This window comes from Neomonachus schauinslandi, chromosome 10 (assembly GCF_002201575.2).
Source record: "Neomonachus schauinslandi chromosome 10, ASM220157v2, whole genome shotgun sequence".
Lineage (NCBI taxonomy): Eukaryota > Metazoa > Chordata > Mammalia > Carnivora > Phocidae > Neomonachus > Neomonachus schauinslandi.
Window position 1 is genome coordinate 75,453,714 of NC_058412.1, and position 20,859 is coordinate 75,474,572.

A 20,859-nucleotide genomic window follows, 5' to 3' on the forward strand; every position below is an offset into this window, starting at 1 on the left:
GAGAGCGGAGGGAATGGGGTTTCCTGAGCCCAAGGAGAGCTGAACGGGATGGTGCAGCCACGGCCAGAACCTTGGTGACTCACGGGGGAGGTTGCAGGAAAGAAGTACCCAGCTTCTCTCTCTTTCTACCCTCCAAATTCTCAGCATCCCCTCCCCGTTAGATGAATCCCACCAGAAGCCAGGTGATAGGGAACCTGTGTGGTGCAGTCCATAAAGGTCAGCCCGTGGGGCACTGAGTGGGGTGCAGAGGGACAAAGAACAGATGGGGGCACAAACAGAAAAGAATCAGTCTACTCGTCCATCCATATAGTCATTCAACATGTACAGGCAGCTTAGCACAATGGTCAAGTACACAGGCTTATATGTGGCCCCTACCACCTCACCTGTGTGATCCTGATCAAGTGACTTCTCTAACCCTCAGTAACCTCAGGCGTAGAATGGCAGCAGTAATTCTGTCTACATGTGTGACCTGAGTCTTGCAATCTTGGAGGTTTCCTATTGGGGAAACACAAGTCCTAAGTAAATTGTTCAGTACATGGCTCTAATCAAGTACCAAGTGGATGGTATCTGCTGTGTGCCCAGTGCTGTTTTATGGATGATCCTGGGAAAAGCAAAGACATAGGGCTCAGCCACAGAATGCCCTCTCTCACCATCTGTCAGCACACTGAGTGCTGTGCAGATATGAGCAGAGAAAGGTCACAGTGGGCTGGAAAAATCTAGACCACAGGACCTGAATTGGGTCCTGAGGGATGAGTAGGCTAAGTCAGGATGAGAGAGGATCTATCAGACAGTGGGGATGGTGAGCAAACCAGAGCCACAAGAGTTGGAGGGAAGGAGAAGACCCAGAGAGCTCCGGGGGGAGACTGGTGATCGGACGGCTTTGACAGAAGGTCTTGGTGCTCCCGCCTGTGAAGATGAGGGCTGGCTCAGGACCCGTCGCCTTCCTCAGTAGTCGGGTGTAGGAGTCATAAACTCACGGCTGCAGGAGTGAGCTGGGAGGCAGTAGGATGCACCGATGCGTCCTGTAGGGCACGGCCATTGCTCTGCTCCAGGCATCTATTACCACGTTAAGATGCAGGCCGGGGACACCAGGTGCTAATTAATTCTCTGAATTTTCAAAAGATGCTAGAAATTTGGATTTTTATGAGAAATCACCTGACTTTAAAAAAAAACCATGTAAGCCATATCAGACTTGTGTGGAGACCACAAATAGTCCATTTGCACCCCTGTCCAGATGTTTCTTTTTTTTTTTTTTAAAGATTTTATTTATTTATTCATGAGAGACAGAGAGAGAGAGAGAAGCAGGCTCCCAAGAAGCAGGGAGCCCGATGCGGGACTCAATCCCAGGACCCTGGGATCATGACCTGAGCCGAAGGCAGACGCTTAACCATCTGAGCCACCCAGGCGCCCTGTCCAGATGTTTCTGAGGGGCCCTTTGGGGCCTTAGAACCCTTGAGCTGTGTGTTTGGTTGGGTTCGGCCTCCTGTGTACTGTCTTTTAAGCTATAGCTCCCAGGGCTTTAAAAAGAAAAAAAAAGAAAGAAAAGAAAAAGAAGTAGGAAGAAGAGGGGTCCGCCTGGGCCAGGTGAAGTCAGAGTTCCCCTCCAGACCACCACGGCCAGGTTGGGAGTGGGAGGGAAGGGCTGGCTGTAGCCCGGAGGCACCAGCTTGGAGCACCGAGTGGGTGGGCCGGAGTCTCAGTGCTGCCCGCGCTCCTAGCACTTGACCCAGTGTCCGCCGAGGCTGGGGCTGGAGCTGCCCTTGAGAGCACTGACCAGCACATTTGGTTCTTGGATGAAATTTTTTAAATACTCAGATAAAGAACAGAGACTAATATCACGAATACCCGTGTTCCCACACGCAGCCTTCCTGCTGGGTTCTTCAAAACTAGAGATGCTGCCCCTTTTCTTTCCTTAGGACACAGACCTTCCTCTGGGCCATTTGCCTCAGGTAAGGGTTGTCTGGGAGCTCTGTCTAGTGGTAAAGGCTGACACAGTGACCTCTGGGAGAGCCCTGAAGTCCTGTCACTGATTGCCATGCCAGGAAATCGCACCTCTGAGTCCTGGCTCTGCGGGCCCTGAGGAGCAGAGAGCCACACGCTCCAGGGTAGAGGACCGGGAGAGGCCGGAGGGCAGAGGGGCCCTGGCAGCCTCAGGAAGAGGCAAACGGCAGAGTCAGCAGTCGAACCAAGCGGCAGTCCACACTTGTTTCTCATGACTAAATAAAATACAGGCTCTTGCTCTGCTGAGGGGAAGTGAAAAAGTCTGTGGAGAAGACCAGAAATAATGACGTCTGGAAACAGCCTAGTGCATCCTTAAAATATTTTCGTCAGAAAAAAGAAGACACAGTAATACTCCCTTACTCCAACACTGCTGCTGCCTCCCCGGGCCTGCTCCACACAGGCCCTCCAGCTTCGCCTCGACTTCAGCTGGCAGACGCCCCTCCTCGGGGCCAGGCCTGTGCTCCCCGCTCCTCCCTTTCGCCCCAGCTATGCGTGGCCCCTTATCCTCAGCCTGCCCAGTTTTCCCTCCATGAAGCTCCCTAATCCCACTCCCCACACTTTTTTTCCTTTTCTGTTCTTTCATTACTGCTACTAATGATATCATCAGTCCCTGTCGTACACCATCTTGGACTATTTCCTGACCCTTCGTGTGTCAGCTCACTGCTGACTACACTCCTCTCTCAGAGAGAAGGGACTGGGGTTTTCCTCGTGTTTCTCATAGTGCCCCTCTCCCCCCCACCCCACCCCCCAGCAGGTGACAATAACTACTATGGGCAGATAGAAGCTTGAATTGATGGGTGAATGGTGGACGGAGAGATGGTTGGATGGCAAGGTTGAGGGAGTTCCACGAATGCCTGGAACAGGATGCTCCAGAGCTAGGGGCAGGGAACACTCAACCCATCTCCATTTACTCAGCATTTACTGTGCTGACTTGGCCTCTCTTGGGAAGGAGACTTGACCAATGGCCTTAGTCTAGAAGGCATCTCCCCCCATGATAACTTTAGAATCAGTGCGCTTCAGTCCACGGTCTCAAGCTCAAGGTTGGCACCTGGAAAAAGTCGACGTTGGCATTTTCATTTTCATCAGTGTGGTTGAAGACCACCTCAAAGCCTGGGACTTGAAGTGCATCCAGCGCTGTGTGAAGCCTGCCTCTAGCTGCCAGCCCCAAGGCGGGCCTCATCACAGGGATGGGAAAAGAACATGGGCGGCAGGGCTGTGGGACTCCCCATGCTTGCCTCAGGAGTCTCAGCAAGTAAGGTCTTCCGTTAGCCAGGTGTCTGCCTTGGCAGAAGAGCCCCACGTGGTGGGGGCAGTAGCAAGATGATGTCCACACTGCATCAGCTCAGAAGCCGGACCACCCAAGTTAATCATTCACGAGGGTAGAAGGCAAGGATTAACTATTCTAAATGCTGATTCGGTGGGTTTCCAGCTCACTTCCAAATGACTGAATGCTAATCCCCCTTGTGTAGTAGGCCTACCACAGACAAGAGTGTGTACCTGTGTACCTCACCCACTTAAAGCCCTCCCGCAGGGTCTAGGGCATATTTGCCTCTCACCTTAGCTGTGTAGCCATTGGGGGGGGGGGGGGCGGCGACGATTTATTCGCCTACACTGACCTCTTCCCTCCCCTGATTCCTGCAGCTCTTAGAATGCAGACCCCTCCATTGAGCACCAGATGTCTCATTGCTGCCTGAGTTTTCGCTTTTCCTCCCCTCCCAGGCTACCACCTTCTTGAGGACAGGAGATGTCAGCTCCTTGCCTTGCGTTCCCACAGTACTCAGCACAGTGCTGGCCACAGGGAAGACCCTAGGCACCTACTTCCGGACTCGGGAAGGGCCAGGCAGAGGCCCGGCTCCTCCAGGAAGCCTTCTCAGGCGCCCTCCCCACCCACTGAGCAGCCATGCACCTCTGCGGAGTCCTCCAGCACCTGAGGCCTGGGCCCTACAAGCAAGCATGAGGGCTCTAAGTGTTGGTCTAGGCTCACGTGTTCTGCAAGCTCTTTCAGGGCACACAGTGTGCCCAGCAATCGGAACCAACTTGTACACATAGCAGATTTTTCAGCTTCACCGTTTTACTGAGATATGCCATACACACACCACACAAGTCACCCCCTGGTTGTAGCTTATTTGTAGAGTTGGGCAACCATCACCACAGTGTATTTCAGGCCATTTTCGTCACTGTGAGAAAGAACCCATGCTTCTCCCTGTATTCGTTTCCTGAGGCTGTGGTCACAGCAAATTAACATAAACTTGGTGACTTAAAACAACAGCAATTTATGGCCTCATGAGGCCAGAAGTCCAAAATTAAGGTGTCGGCAGGGCCACACTTCCTCTGGAGGCTCTAGGGAAGAATCTGGCTCTAAGGAATTCCTTGCCTCTTCCAGCCTCCAGAGGCCACATCCCTCCAGTCTTGTGGCTTCACATCACCTTCTCCTCTGTGTGTCGGGTGTCTTTCTGCTCTCTCTTATTAGGACATTGGCGATGGCATTTAAGGGCCGCCCAGATGATCTAAGATTATTTCATCTCAGTACCATTAACTAAATCACATCTGCAAAGACCCTTTTTCCAAGTAAGGTAACATTCACAGGTTCTGGGGGCCGGAAGCCATTTTTCAGCCTGCTACATTCCCCCTGCCCCCTGGCCCAACATAATTCACATACCACAAAATTCACCAACTGAAAGCCTATGGATATATATGTTTTAGTATATTCACAAGGTTGTGCAACCATCACCACTGTGTAATTCCAGAACATTTTCATCATCAACCCAAAAAAGAAACACTGTTTCTATCAGGAGTCATTCCTCAATCTCCCCATTCTCCAACCTCTGGCAACCATTAATCCACTTTTTGTCTCTCTGATTTGCCTATTCTGGATATTTCACATAAACGGAATTATACAATACATGGTCTTGGGGCGCCTGGGTGGCTCAGTCGTTAAGCGTCTGCCTTCAGCTCAGGTCATGGTCCCAGGGTCCTGGGATCGAGCCCCGCATCGGGCTCCCTGCTCAGCCGGAAGCCTGCTTCTCCCTCTCCCACTCTCCCTGCTTGTGTTCCCTCTCTCGCTGTCTCTCTCTGTCAAATAAATAAATAAAATCTTTAAAAAAATAAAAAAAATTTTAAAAAGTCAGTAGGGGGGGCGCCTGGGTGGCTCAGTTGGTTAAGCGTCTGCCTTCAGCTCAGGTCATGATCCCGGGGTCCTGGGATCGAGCCCCGCATCAGGCTCCCTGCTTAGCGGAAAGCCTGCTTCTCCCTCTCCCACTCCCCCTGCTTGTATTCCCTCTCTCGCTGTGTCTCTCTCTCTGTCAAATAAATAAATAAAATCTTAAAAAAAAAAAAGATTATACAATACATGGTCTTTTTGTCTGGCTTCTTTCACTAAGCATCTTTCCAAGGTTCATCTGTGGTGTAGCCTGTATCAGTATTTCATTCCCTTTTAGGACTAAATAATATTCCATTGTATGGCTATACATTTTATTTGTCCATCCCTTGGTTGATGGACATTTTGATTTTTTCCTGCATATTGGCTAGTATGAACATTCACAAGTACAAGTTTTTGTGCGGACATATGGTTTTTAGTTCTCTTAAGTCTATGCCTAGGAGTGAGCAAAACTTCAAGACTATTTCCCAACACGGCTGCACCATTTTACATCCCCACCGGCGGTGTCTGAGAGTTCCAACTTCTCCACATTTCACTGAAACTTATTATCTGCCTTTTTTATTATAATTCTCCTAATGGTTGTGAAGTGGTATCTCACTGTGGTTTTGATTTGCATTTGCCTATTGGTTACTGATGCTGAGCATCTTTTCCTGTGCTTATTGGTCATTTGTGGATCTTCTCTGGAGAAATGTCTATTCAGATCCTTTGCACATGTGTTCATTGGGTTATCTTTTTATTCGTTTTCAGAGTGCTTTATGTATTCTAAATATACGTCCCTTGTCAGATATGGGATTTGCAGATGTATGCTCCATCTCTATGAGTTGTCTTCGCTTTATTAATGATATCCTTTGGGGCACAAACGTTTGCAATTCTGATGAAGTCTAACCTTTCTTTTTGTTGCTTGGGCTTTTGATGTCTTATTTAAGAAACCATTGCCTAATCCAAGATCACAAAGCTTCACTTCTGTATTTTCTTCTGTGTGTTTCATAGTTTTAGCTCTTAAATGTAGGCCTTTGATCCATTTTGAGTCCATTTTTGTATATGCTCTGAGGTAGGTCCAACTTCATTCTTTTGCCTGTGGATGGATACCCAGGTGTCCCAGCTCCACTGGCTGAAAAAACTGTTTTTTCCCTACCATTGTTTTGGCACTCTTGTCACCAAAAAAAAAAAAAATCAATGGAATGTAAGTATGAGGGTTTATTTCTGGAATCTCAGTTCTATTCCATTGGTCTGTATATCTGTCCTTTGCCAGCACCACACTGTCTGCATTACTGTAGCTTTGTAGTAAGTTTTAAAGTCAGGAAGTGTGAGTTCCAGTTCTGTGTGTTTTTCCAGATTGTTCAGCTGTTCTGGACATGTGGCAGATTCTTCAGATGCACTGGTTGCTTGGTCACTTGCTTTCTGGTTTCCTTGATGGACTGGTGAGCCTGTGAGAGCCTGGCTGGCTTGCATCGTTAGCTAAAAAACTCCTCTCCCATTCGTCTGCCTCCCTTCCCAAGGCATTTGGCCAGTAGCAATCTGGGTTGTTCTGGCCAAGCCGTCCTAGTTCAGGGCAAAGTGATAAAAGAAGAAACTTGGAGGGGTACATCTGGTCCCTCAAGCAGATTTACATCCAGCTAATTCTCTGCCCTCCCGCATCCAGCTTCTTTCCCCTTCCTTCTTCATCTGGCGGAGTCAGTATTTGGACAGCTCTCATTTTCTCTGGATCCACTTATAGCCAAATCACACCAACACTCCCCTGTGCCTCTGTCATGCCCGTCACTCTCCTGCCACTTCCTAAGCACAATTCATGACAAAATGGTACAGGATGGGGGACATCTGTCCTGTCAGGTGGGGCAAGTGCAGCAGGCCTTCCTGGTGGCATCATGAATAAAAGTAATAAAGCCCAGTGTGACTTCCTCACCTCCATGGGCTGTTTCTCCATGGCCTCTCTGTGGGGAAGGGGCAGCTTCTGGGCTGAGGCAGACCGAGCTCACTGCCGCCACTTCTCACTGTACAAACTTGGATCCGTTCCCCATGAGCATAGCTTCCTCACTGGTTAAATAAGGATACCTCCCTGCTCATGTGGGAGCAGTAAGGGTTAGATAGGCCAGTGTGTTCATTATTATCACCAGTAACCCTAGTTAACCATTTAGTGAATGCTTTCTTTGTGGCAGTCCCTATGTTAGTGTTCAAACTGAATAAAGATGGGGGCAAAGGAAAAGATTTCATGACTTCTGGAGCCACACACGAGAATGTGCTGAGCATCTGCTACGTGTTTAATCCTATGCTGGTCTTCATGTATATTTTCATTTCTTTGAGGTATGAAAGATGCTAATTAATTGTACCACCTCCCCATACAGATTCTAAACCACCTGAGAACTACACAGAGGAGTCAGGTAGAGATAAAAATAGAGATTATATTGTAGGTAAAGGCTGGACCAACACATGTCCAAGACCTACAGCCGAAATGCACATTTGCTCGCTGCTTCTCTCCCATCCCCGTCTTCTTTCTCTGTTGCCTGGGTTAAATCCTGGTTCCAGGGAGCAGAGGCACCAAGGGGCAGGGGTCCTGGGGGATTGATTTGGGGATGGTGACATCAGTCTTGGGGCTGCTTCCATGATTCTAGGCTCTGCTGGGTGGGCTCCAGGTAGTAATACTGGCTCTGCTTCGGGGTCACCAGCCCTGCTTATCTCACTGGGAAGACCTATATGTCTGGAATTTTGGTGCTAATTCTCCAAATCTGTGCTCTGCAGGCACCATGAAACATTTTGCCCATTCTGATTATTTATATCCACTTAAAGCACTGTGACTATATACAAGTAGCTTAATCTGAGCCCAGGGTTCCTCACCTGTGAAGTAGGGATGGCAATACCCAACCCATAGGATGTCAAAGGAGTGAACAGAAAGTACTTGGTTAGGGCCTGGCACCTAATAGGCCCGGGGGGCGGAGGGGGGGCATCCTACTTGGCCCAGTTCAGTACCCTGAGAACTCAAGCTTTCAGTCCAGACTCTGAGCCTTCTCCCTGTGTGCTGAGCAAGTCTCTGTGGGGGCCAGCAGTCAGGGCCAGATCTATGTGCTGGAGTTGGAGATGGGGATTAGGGAATGATGAGGCCTCAACAGAAGTGGGTCATCGAAAGACAGGCCCTGGTGCATGGAGGGACCCAAAGAGGTTCATTTTATGGAAGTATTGCAGTCCTGTGTCTCAGACCTCCTGCAGGTTGGGAGTGGGAGGCCTTGGGTTGTTAGCGGAAGTGTCAACACCCAGAGCCTCTCTTCAAACCCATATTTAGGACTGTCTAAGGCAAAATGATGAAGTAAGCAATGGTTTCCCCAAGATACCTGCTTCCTTTTTCTGCACCCCATTCTACTCTCTCCGCACCCTTTTCCAGCCAGCGAGAAAGACGAGGGTCTGAAAAACAAATTAGAAGACAGAGGGCAGCAAAATGTGAGTCAAATCCAGTTTGCCCCCTGCTCTTGTACAGCTTCTGCACTACAAGGGGTTTGTATGTTTGTAAATGGTTGGAAAAAAATCAAAAGAAGAATATTTTATGACATGTGAAAACTCTATGAAATTCAAATTTTATTGGAACATAAATAAAGTTTCCGTATTGTCCGTGGCTGCTTTCAGCAGAGTTGAGGAGTTGTGACAGAGACTTGAAGACCCCCAGAGTCTAAAATATTTATTCTCTGACCTTTTAAGAAAAAGTTTGCTGATGCCCTGCTCTAAAATGGTAAGAGGTTTATGTGTCATGTGGCCATCGGGATTTGCTTTCGGAGGGAGGGGCAAACCAGTAGAACTCAGGCGTTGTGGCAGGCCTGCAGAGGAGACACTGGGTCTTTCCTGAGATCCTTCCAGTTACACTAGATGGGCTGACAGGAGCTAAATGTCTCATCTTGCAGGTGGGCTTGCTTCTGACCACACAGGGATGGGGGGCATGGAAATGGTGGGGTTTGGGCCTCTGACTCCTTCCAGCAGAGTGAAATGGATTTATAACCTCTGAGGAGCCTATCCCAGCAGCCTCCCGCAGGCTGGTGGCCATGATTTGACCTGAGCACCTTCCCGTTGCCAAAGTCCTGCAGAGCCTCCCTGGGCTGGCCCTGAGCAGCACGTTCACCGCTCGCCTCTCTCTCGTTTCCACAGAATTTGCCTTCTGCCAGGTGGACGCTTCAATTGCACTGCCTCTGGCCCTGGCTGTGCTGTGTGACCTGCTGCAGCAGTGGGACCAGCTGGCCCCTGGACTCCCAGTCCTGCTGGGATGGCTGTTGGGAGAGAGTGATGATTTCATGGTCCGCGTGGAAAGCACACATCAGGTAATCCTAGGGTCTCAGGGCAGTGGCGGTGGAATCAGGCTGGTGGCCTGAACCCACAAGATGCAGCTAATCAGGCTTACGTAGGCTTCACATGCCCACTGAAAGTGTCCTTTGGATGCTCACATACGGATCAATAACCGATTAGGAAAGTCTCCAAATGACCACAGCAGCCTGCTAGATGCTGCTGGGGGGTGCTGGGGCATCTCTCAAGCTGACTTTTGGGGTTCCAGTGGTGTTCCAGTCTTCAGATCACCAGGGGAGAGGACTTTGAAAGAGCCTCCTGGGTTTCTGAAGCCGGTGGGCATTCCCCACCCCCTACACTCTCCGACGGCCCAGCTAAAGCCAGCAGCCATGGCTGTTCCACACCTAGGACACCCCTTGATTGCCTGGCCCTGGTGGCCAAGGGAGCTGGCATCCTGAACTCCACAGGAAGGTAGTGATCAGGAATACAGTTCTTGGCAGTCTACCACCCCCAGGGCACTGCACAGACAGCAGACTGAAACACAACCCCAGTCTTCATGGGAAAAAAGCCTGTTTACATAGCCTGGAACTTCAGCCTGAGGGACAGGCTTCAGGTTTCCCACACATTTAGAGGCTCAGGAGGCGTTCCTAGGGAACATAAGCAGGAGGTGACATCCTTGCATGCCCCCTTGGCCTTGCTAAAGCTCCATGAGACTTCCCAGAAAAAAGCTAATACATTCATCTGGAGCCCCAATTTTTGCAACAGTTGCCCAGGGTACACCTCTAGATCTCCTGGTCTGGAGGCCAGCAAGGATTACAGTTGCCATCCCACAGTACTATATATATTTTAAAAGCTGCTGCCAAAGGGTCTGGCTTCCAATCAGCCTGAAAGCAGGTGCTAAAGAGATTCCTCCCCTTGGAACACTGACCGGTCTTGGCACACCCTCAACAATGGGGACATAATAAGAATAAATCAGGTGGTTTAAACAATCAGAAAGGTTCAAGAGACAACCAAGAACTGGAGCAAGGTTGAAGGAGAAGTTTCATCACCCACAAGGCCACCCACTCCTTCCAGACTGAGAGAGGTGGCTGCTTTGCCTAATACATAGAAGCAAACACAGAGTCAAGCAAAATGAGGAAACAGAAATATCTTCCAAATGGAAGAAAAGACAAAACCTCAGAAAAAGACCTTAATGATGTGGAGATAAGGAATCTACCTGGTAAAGAATTCAAAGTAATGGCCATAAAGAAGGTCACTGGAGTGTCTGTGTGCCTCAGCTGGTTAAGCATCTGCCTTCGGCTCAGGTCATGATCTCAGGGTCCTGGTATCGAGTCCCACATCGGGCTCCCTGCTCAGGGCGGAGTCTGCTTCTCCCTCTCACTCTCCCTTTGTGCTCTCCCCCTCTTTCTCTCTCTCAAATAAATAGATTAAAAATCTTAAAAAAAAAAAAAGCTCACTGAGCTTGGAAGAAGAAAGGATGAACACAGTGAGAACTTCAACAAGGAGAAAATATAAGAAAGTGCCAAATAGAAGGCACAGAGCCAAAGAATACAATAATGGACTGAGAAACACTAGAAGGGCTCAACAGCATACTAGATGAAACAGAAGAATGGATCAGCAAGCTGGAAGACAAAGCAATGGAGCTCATCCAGACAGAGCAGCAAAAAGGAAAGCAAATTTTAAAAATGAAGGTAACTTAAGAGAGCTATGGGACAGCATCAGGTGGAATGACATTCACACCATAGGGGTCCGAGAAGGAGAAGAGAGAAAGGGACAGAAAACTAATTTGAAGAAACAATGGCTGAAAACTTCCCTAGCTGGAAAAGGAAACAGAAATCCAGGCCCAGGAAAGCCCAAAGAATTCCAAAGAAGATGAACCTAAAGAGATCTACACCAAGACACATCATAGTTAAAATGTCAGAAATTAAAGAGAGAGTTTTAAAAGCAGCAAGAGAAAAACAAATTATTACATACAAGGGAAACCCCGTAAGGCTATCAGCAGATTTCTCAGCAGTAATTTTGCAGGCCAGAAGGGAGGGGCATGACATACTCAGAACCTTCCAACCAAGAATACTATACCTGGCAAGGTTATCATTCAGAATGGAAGGAGAAATGAAGAGTTTCCCAGACAAGCAAAAACTAAAGGAGTTCGTCACCACTAACCTGGGCTTAGAAATGTTAAAGGACTCCTTTAAGTTGAAAAGAAATGGCACTAATTAAGATGGGATGAAAGGAACCCTGACTGCCGCCCCATCCCACGCCCCTGACCAACAGGAAGTAGCTATGATCGGTCGTCACCCTTCTTCCTAACAGGAGTTAGGGTTACCTCTTCAGAGAGGGGAATGATGAAGGATAGCTGGAAGGCAGGCACGCAGGGACAAGCCACACACACACACCCACCCCCCACCCCCCAGCCCTAAGGAAATCACCCTTAACAGGATTTTACACCACCCTGGAAGGAACCCTCCACCTTTTCCCATATGATAGATAGGTGACAAAAATCTGATTGGATGACAGGTGCAGGGAGGGTTAATCAGATTAAAACAGCCTGCCAACAAGCCCATAAAAACCCCTAGACTTAGAAACTCCAGTGGCAACTCCCTCGGGTCCCCTCCCTCCTTGGGAGCTTTGTACTATCACTTTGCTATCGCTCAATAAACCTTGCTTTGCTGCCCACCAAAAAATAAAGAGAGAGAGAGAGAGCGAGAAATGGCACTAATTAATAAGAAGAAAACATATGAAAGTAAAAATCCCACTGGAAAAAGTAAGTATATAGTAAAGGTAGTAGATTAATCACTTCCAAAGCTACTTTGAAGGTTAAAAGAAAAAATGAACTAAAACTACAATAATTAAGGGAAACATAAAAAGATGTAAAATGTGACATCAAAAATATAAAATGGAGTAAAAATGTAGAGCTCTGAGATATGTTCAAATTTAAGTTGCTATCAACTTAAAATAGACTGTTATAGGATGACATGTGAACCTCACAGCAAACACAAAGAATATGTATGTATGTAATATGTATGTAAATACACAAAGAAAATGAGAAAGGAATATAAACACAAAGAAAGTCATCAAACCAGGTGCGCCTGGGTGGCTCAGTTGTTAAGCGTCTGCCTTCAGCTCAGGTCCTGATCCCGGGGTCCTGGGATCAAGCCCCGCATCGGGCTCCCTGCTCTGCAGGAAGCCTGCTTCTCCCTCTCCCACTCCCCGTGCTTGTGTTCCCTCTCTGGCTGTGTCTCTCTCTGTCAAATAAATAAATAATAAAAAATCTTAAAAAAAAAAAAAAGTCATCAAACCACAAAAGAAGAAGAAAGGAACATACAGGACCTACAAAACAGCCAGCAAATAGTTAACAAAATGTCAATAAGCAGATACCTATCAATAATTACTTTAAATGTAAATGGACTAATTCTCCAATCAAAAGACATAAGAGTGGCTAAATGGATTAAAAAAAAAAAAAAGATACATCTGTATACTGCCTGCAAGAGACTTCAGAAGTAAGGATACATGCAGCCCAAAAGTGAAGGGATGGAGAATTACATTCCATGCAGATGGAAACAAAAAGAAAGCTGGTGTAGCTAGACTCATATCAGACAAAATAGACTTTAGAAGGAAGACTGTAATAAAAGAGAAAGAGGGCGACCATATTAATAAAAGAGTCAATCCAGCAAGAATATATAACATTTATAAATATTATACACCCAAAATAGGAGCACCAAAATATATAGAGCAAATAATAACTGACCTAAAGGGAGAAATTATGAGTAATGCAATAATAGTAGGGGACTGGGCGCCTGGGTGGCTCAGTTGGTTAAGCGACTGCCTTCGGCTCAGGTCATGATCCTGGAGTCCCTGGATCGAGTCCCGCATCGGGCTCCCTGCTCGGCAGGGAGTCTGCTTCTCCCTCTGACCCTCCCCCCTCTCATGTGCTCTCTCTCATTCTCTCTCTCAAATAAATAAATAAAATCTTTAAATAAATAAATAAAAAATAATAGTAGGGGACTTTAACATCCCACTTACATCAGTGGATAGGTCATCCAAACAAAATTAATAAGGAAATGTTGGCCTTAAACAATACATTAGACCACATAGACTTTAATAGGTATATACAGAACGTCCCATCCAAAGCAGGAGAATACACATTCTTCTCAGATGCACATGGAACATTCTCTAGGATCACATGTTAGGCCACAAAACAAGTCTCAATAAATACAAGATAAAAATCATGTCAGGCGTCTTTTCTGACCACAATAGTATAAAACTAGAAATCAATTACAAGAATAAAACTGGAAAAACTACAAATACATGGAAATTAAACAACATGTTACTGAACAATTGTTGGGTCATAGAAGAAATCAAAGGAGAAATTAAAACACCTAGAAACAAATGAAAACAGAAACACAATATAACAAAATCTATGGGATGTAGAAAAAGGGGTTGTAAGAGGGAAGTTCAAGTGATAAATGCCTATTATCAAGAAACAAGAAAGATCTCAAATAAACAACCTAACTTTACAGCTCAAGGGACCAGAAAAAGAAGAACAAACAAAACCCAAAATTAGGAGGAGGAAGGAAATAATAAAGATAAGAGTGGAAATAAATGAAATAGAGACTAAAAAGACAATGGAAAACATCAATAAAACTAAAAGCTGGTTCTTTGAAAAGATAAACAAGATAGACAAACCTTTAGCTAGACTGACCAAGAAAAAGAGAGGGCTCAAATAAATAAAATCAGAAAGGAAAGAGGAGAGGTTACAACTGATACCACAGAAATACAAAGGATCATAAGAGACTGTTGTGAATTGGATGTGCTAAGAATGTGTCTTGGGGCAGGTGGAAGGGAGATGAGAGGTATATGTAGGAAGACAGGGAAGCACTTCCCTCTCACTCTGTACTTCTGAAACAAACATTTCACTAAATAATACTTTATAACACATGGTGCCGATGTTTCGGAACCATTGTATTTTATTATTTTTAACTGGTTGTAATCCATATTGATTTCATTACCTCTTTTTTTTTTTTTAAGATTTTATTTATTTGACAGAAACACAGCGAGAGAGGGAACGCAAGCAGGGGGCGGTGGGAGAGGGAGAAGCAGGCTTCCCGCTGAGCAGGGAGCCTGATGTAGGACTCAATCCCAGGACCCTGGGACCATGACCTGAGCCAAAGGCAGACGCTTAATGACTGAGCCACCCAGGCGCCCTGATTTCATGACCTCTTAAACATTACAACTTGTAGTGTGAAAACCACTCTTCCATAGACCTACCCACTTGGTCACTGAATGTAGTTGACCAGCAATTATTGTGTGTTTTTGTGTAAAGGTTATGGAGAAACACCTTTTTAAAAAATATTATGATTCAGGGCGCCTGGGTGGCTCAGTCGTTAAGCGTCTGCCTTCAGCTCAGGTCATGAGCCCCGCATCGGGCTCCCTGCTCAGCGAGGAGTCTGCTTCTCCCTCTCCCTCTCCCCCTGCTTGGGTTCCCTCTCTCGCTGTGTCTCTCTCTGTCAAATAAATAAAAATCTTAAAAAAAAAAATTATGATTCTAAAAACTGGTTCATAAAACTGAAGCTTTAGGGAAATTTCTTTATATTTTCTCCTCTGTTAAACTGAGCCTTGAGATGACAGGGGCTGTTTATTCATTTATCCTTGTGTTGCCAATACTTAACACAGTGCTTTGCTCATGGTGGATACTTAATAAATAATGAGTGAATGAATGGTTTGATGAATGTTACTACAGTACTCTTGTTCGAATCATTTTTCTGAAATACTGGAAGGTATTTCTAAGATAATTCTTATTTATAATGAATTTAGAGAGAAATAAATTTGTGAAGGATAAAAAAAGAGACTACTGTGAGCAATTATATGCCAACAAACTGGACAAGTGAAAAATAATGAATAAATTACTAAAAACTTGCAATCTTCCAAGACTGAATCATAAAGAAATAGAAAACCTGAATAGACCAGTGAAGAAAAAATAAAAAATAAAAGGGGGGGAAGCCCCCCCCACAAACAGAAATCCAAGACCAGATGGCTTCACCAGTAAATTCTACCAAACATTCAAGGATTTAATACCTACCCTTTCAAACTCTTCCAAAAAATTGAAGAGGAGGGACTGCTTCCAAACTCATTTTACAAGGCCAGCATTACCCTGATACCAAAACCAGATAAGGACACAACAACAAAAAAAAAGAATGAAAGAAAATTATAGGCCAATATCCCTGATGAACATAGATGCAAAATCCTCAACTATTAGCAAATGGAGTTCAACAACACACTAAAAGTATCATATACCATAATCCAGTGGGCTTTATTCCAGGGATGCAAGGGTAATTCAACATCTACAAATCAGTCAATGTGATATACAATATTAACAAAATAAAAGATAACAATCATGATCATTTCAATAGATGCAGAAAAGCATTTGACAAAATTCAACATCCATTTATGGTAAAAACAAAACAAAACAAAACCCTCAACGAAGTGGGTACAGAAGGTACATATCTTAATATAATGAAAACCATATATGACAAACCCAATGGAAAAAAGCTGAAAATACTCAATGGATAAAAGCTGAAAGCCTTTCCTCTAAGATCAGGAACAAGACAAAGATGCCCACTCTCACCACTTTTATGCAACAAAGTCCTGGAAATGCTAGCCACAGCAATTACGCAAGAAAAAGAAATAAAAGGCATTTAAATTGGAAAGGAAGAAGTAAAATTGTCACTGTTTGCAGATGACATGACACTATATATAGAAAACCCTAAAGACTCCACCACAAAAACTTTTATAATTAGTAAATGAATTCAGTAAAGTTGCAGGATACAAAATCAATGTACAAAAATCTGTTGCATTTCTATACACTAATAACAAACTATCAGAAAGAGAAATCAAGAAAACAGTCCCATCTACAATTGCATTATATATATATATACACACCTAGGAATACATTTAATGAAGGAGGTAAAAGACCTTATTAAACTATAAGGTATTGATGAAAGAAATTAAAGAAGACACAAATAAATGGAAAGATATTCCATGCTCTTGGATTGGAAGAATTAATATTGTTAAAATATCCATCTGCCCAAAGCAGTCTACAGATTCAATGTAAACCCCATCAAAATTCCAATGGTATTTTTCACAGAACTAGAACATGTATTCTAAAATTTATAGGGAACCACCAAAGACCCCAAACAGTCAAAACAGTCTTGAGAAAGAAGAACAAAGCCAGAGGTATTATGTGCCTTGACTTCAAACTATACTACAAAGCTATGGTAATCAAAACAGTATGGCAATGGCACAAAAACAGACATATAGATCAGTGGAACAGAATAGAGAGCCCAGAAATAAACCCATGTATATATATATATGGTCAATTAATTTTTGACAAAGGAGGCAAGAATATACAATGAGGAATGGATAGTCTCTTCAATAAATGATATTGGGAAAACTGGACAGCTACATGCAAAAGAATGAAACTGGACCATTTTCTTATGCCATATACAAAAATTAACTCAAAATGAATTAAAGACCTGAATGTAAGACCTGAAACTATAAAACTTCTAAAAGAAAACACAGATGGTAAGCTCCTTGATGTCAGTCTTAGTGATGTTTTTGTGAATCTGACTCCAAAGGCAAGGGAAATAAAGCAAAAGTAAACAACTGCGACTAAATCAAACTAAAAAGCTTCTGCGCAGTGAAGGAAACCATCAACAAAATGAAAACAGAACCTACCTAATGGGAGAAGATATTTGCTTATGATTTATATGTCCAATAAGGGGTTAATATCCAAAAAAATATAAAGAACTCATACAACTCATTAAAAACAAAGAAATCTGATTTAAAAATGGGCAGAGGGAAAAAAAATGGGCAGAGGATCTGAATAAACATTTTCCCAAAGTAGACATACAGGTGGCCAACAGGTACCTGAAAAGATGCTCAACATCACTAATCATCAGGGAAATGCAAATCAAAGCCACAATGAGTTATCACCTAACACCAGTCAGAATGGCTAGTATCAAAAAGACAAGAAATAAGTGTTGGTGAGGATGTGGAGGAAGGAGAACTCTCATGCCCTGTTGGTGGGAAGGTAAATCTGTGCAGCCACTATGGAAAACAGTATGGAGGTTCCCATAAAATTAAAAATAGAACTACCACATGATCTAGCAATTTCACTGCTGAGTATCTATCCAAAGAAAATGGAAACACTAATTTGAAACGATACAGTGCACCACTGTGTTCACTGCAGGATTATTTACAATAGCCACGATATGGCTATTACAAAAAACCACAATATGGAAACAACCTAAACGTGTCCTTCAATGGATGAATAGATAATGGTGTGTGTGTGTGTGTGTGTGTGTGTACACATGCATGCATTGTATGTATATTATGTGTTTTATATGTATAATGTGTTTTTATATATATATAATGTGTTATATATATATATAATGTGTTTTATACACACACACACACACACACACACACGGGAATATTACTCAGCCATGAAAAAGAATGTAATGTTGCCATTTGAGACAACACAGAACTCAAAGGTATTATACTAAGAGAAATAAGTCAGAGAAAGACAAATACCACCTGATTTCACTTAATATGTGGAGTCTAAAAAACAAACAAGCAAAACCAAACCAAACACTCATACAGAGAAGAGATTGGCAGTTGGTGGAGGGGAGGGGGGTTAAGGTGGTGTGAAATGGGTAAAGGGTATCAAGAAGCACAGACTCCCAGTTACAAAATGAATAAGTCATGGGGATTAATGTATAGCATGTGGAATATAGTCAATAAGATTATATTAACTTTGTAGGGTGACAGATGGTAACAAGACTTAGTGTGGTGATCATTTCACAATGGATACAAATGTTGTACACCTGAGACTAGTATAATATTGTATGTCAGTTATACCTCAATAGAAAAAAAAATAAGAAAGGAAGAGGCCCCTTGGAAGTTGAGGGTTTAATTATGGAGAATGCTTATTAGTCCACATTGGAAGAGCTAGGGGCTCCCCATGGTTAGGTCTGAAGGTGAAACATTCCCAGAGAATCAGGATCCTTCCACGGTATTTGCTGCTTAGAGAAAACTATTAGCCCCCTCCAGGTGAGTCAACAGATAGGGAAACTGAGGACCAAGACCAGCAGCAAAAGCATCTTGTCAACTGAAATTTGTATCCATCCACCAGTGTCTGAGTCAGCTGGCCCTCTTGACACACCCAACAGGCCAAGAGTTCAAAAAGCAGCCTGTTTATGGGAAATTTGGAGACAAGATAAAGTGTCTGTTATAAAATAACCTTGAAAATCCCCAGCATTATAGAAATTTGGTTTCATACTCAGAGAGTAGGGTGTCATGTTTGGTAATCCTTTGCTCTTTGTTCTGCTGCTGAGATTTCTCTTCCTCCCTGCTCACACCCTCTGATTTCTAGATGCACCTTTGGGTCTAGGGGGCCACTCCCATGTTGAGGTTCCCTTTCAACAGCAGGCCCCCAAAATATCTTGGCTTGGAACCACAAACACATCTTTATCAAAGGTCATGTTAAGTCTGGGAAAGAAAATTCCTGCCTGGTAGAGAAGTACAGCAAATGAAAATAGAAGGTGACCTTCCAGGCTGCAAGTGGCAAGTGTATGTGGGTGCTGACAGGCAAGAGTGGGCCCTCCCTTGGGAGGAGGAGGGGGACATATGTCCTCCATGTCTGGCAGGACTCTGATCTGGATGGGAGCTTGTCAACATCCCCTGTAACGTTGACTTTGGGCCTTGTCATTTGATTTAGGTGGAAGACTACCTGTTTGAAAAAGCAGAGGTCAACTTTTGGGCTGAGACCCTAATCTTCGTGAAATACCTCTCTGAGCACCTCTTCCAGCTCCTCTCCAAGTCCAGCTGCAATGCCCTCAGCCCCCAAAGCCTCCACCATCTTCACAGAACAGCGTCAGAGCAGGGCCACCTCCTCTCCCAGCTCTTCAGAGAGCTACCACCAGCTGCTGAATTTTTGAAGACAGTGGAATTCACGAGACTGCGCATTCAGGAGGAGAGGACTTCGGCTTGCCTGAGGCTGCTGGCCCTTTTGGAAGGAAAGGAAAGGGAAGACACCCCCATTCTCGGTGCTTCCGACTCTCCTGCAGAAGCGAATCAGTTCACTCTTGTAAGAAAAGAAACGGCTTGTTGAAGAAAGAGGACTTTTGGGGGTGGGGTGGGACTCTTCCCCCATTCCCATCTGCAGGGAACGTGTTGAACATAAATTCAAATATTTTCTTCCCTTCGTGAGTCTAGTCTTCTGTCCCTTCCCACAGAGGAATTTTTCTTCAGTTCACCCATTCAGAGCAGCCCGGTTTATTGCAGCTACTGTAGGAAGTGAGGCTACCACATTGAATATTGACTCTGTTCCCAGGTGCAGGCCACCTGCAGACCTGAATTCGCCTTTTTCTTCCTCCACAACCTCCAACATCCAGCCATAGCCAGCCAGCATTTTCTGTGAACTGACTGTACTAAACTGGATTGTAACTCATGATTTTCTCTTTCTTCCACTGGATTGAAGAGCTGGATTAGTTGGCAAACAGCCCACTGGATCAGAATTCCAAATTTTATTCCATTTTAGCTAAGGCAAAAGTAGGTTCCGAATGTTGGATCCTGGGAGAATTAGAGATCAACTGCATAGAAATAGTTTTGTTTTTACTATCTACGTGTGCAAGTCCTGTGGCGACCTGCACATGCCATCCGAATTATTAAAAGAGCTCCTAGCCACCAAAAGTGTTTGGGCTAATGCTAGGAAACCTGATTTTGCCACCCACTGAAAGCATAGACCCTTGGCTGTTAAAAGGAAGCCCAGAGAAGGGAAAGCCAGAATAAATGATTTATTCGATTCCTACAATGTTTACTGTCATTTTCTTGGTGGCAATAACAAGATTCTCATTTAAGATGTCCGAAAACACATTTATTCACTTCAGTGTTTGAATCTAGACACCCCACGGGTTTTCTGCCTTTTGGAAGCCCGGCCCAGCCCTCTTCCTCTGATACCCAGCAGGTGTCGCTCTTGCATACATTTTGCTGCTGGCCCTGCCTTTCCTTGGCTTGCCATTTTCTACTTAAAATTTCAGAATAAGCGTTACCTGCAGACAGCTATCTTGAAATTCATAGTTTGGATTGGTCATAGCCTCATCCATATTCATTTTTCATCCTGATTATCAGAAAAGCCATTTTGGTAGTAATATGTAAAGTTGGTCCAGCTTTTAGGGGCTGTAAATATTTTTAAATACTTCTCAGGTGAGCAGTCAGTTTGGAATTATGTTAAAGGGGCAGTTTAGAGGAGAGAGGGTTTGATAAAATTTCTTACTGCAGAAAGGCTCGTGTTTCAAAATTGCTTCTCTTTAAAAGAAAACCACCTACCACTAAAAACACAACCGTACTGGAAGTATAGAGAAAGGGCCCATAGGAAAAGGCAG

General features: G+C 44.5%; 1 protein-coding gene across 4 annotated transcripts in view; it reads left to right on the top strand.

The window, feature by feature from the left end:
- Window positions 1-20,274, top strand: part of THADA (THADA armadillo repeat containing) — a 323,565-nt gene extending 303,291 nt beyond the window's left edge. For all 4 annotated transcript variants that reach the window (XM_021701170.2, XM_021701169.2, XM_021701171.2 and 1 more), the window contains 2 exons: window positions 9,284-9,453; window positions 19,194-20,274. In XM_021701170.2, the coding sequence (XP_021556845.1) occupies window positions 9,284-9,453; window positions 19,194-19,586 (563 nt within the window). In that variant the 3' untranslated portion in view covers window positions 19,587-20,274. The remainder of the gene's footprint in view (window positions 1-9,283; window positions 9,454-19,193) is intronic.
- The last annotated feature ends 585 nt before the right edge of the window (window positions 20,275-20,859 follow it).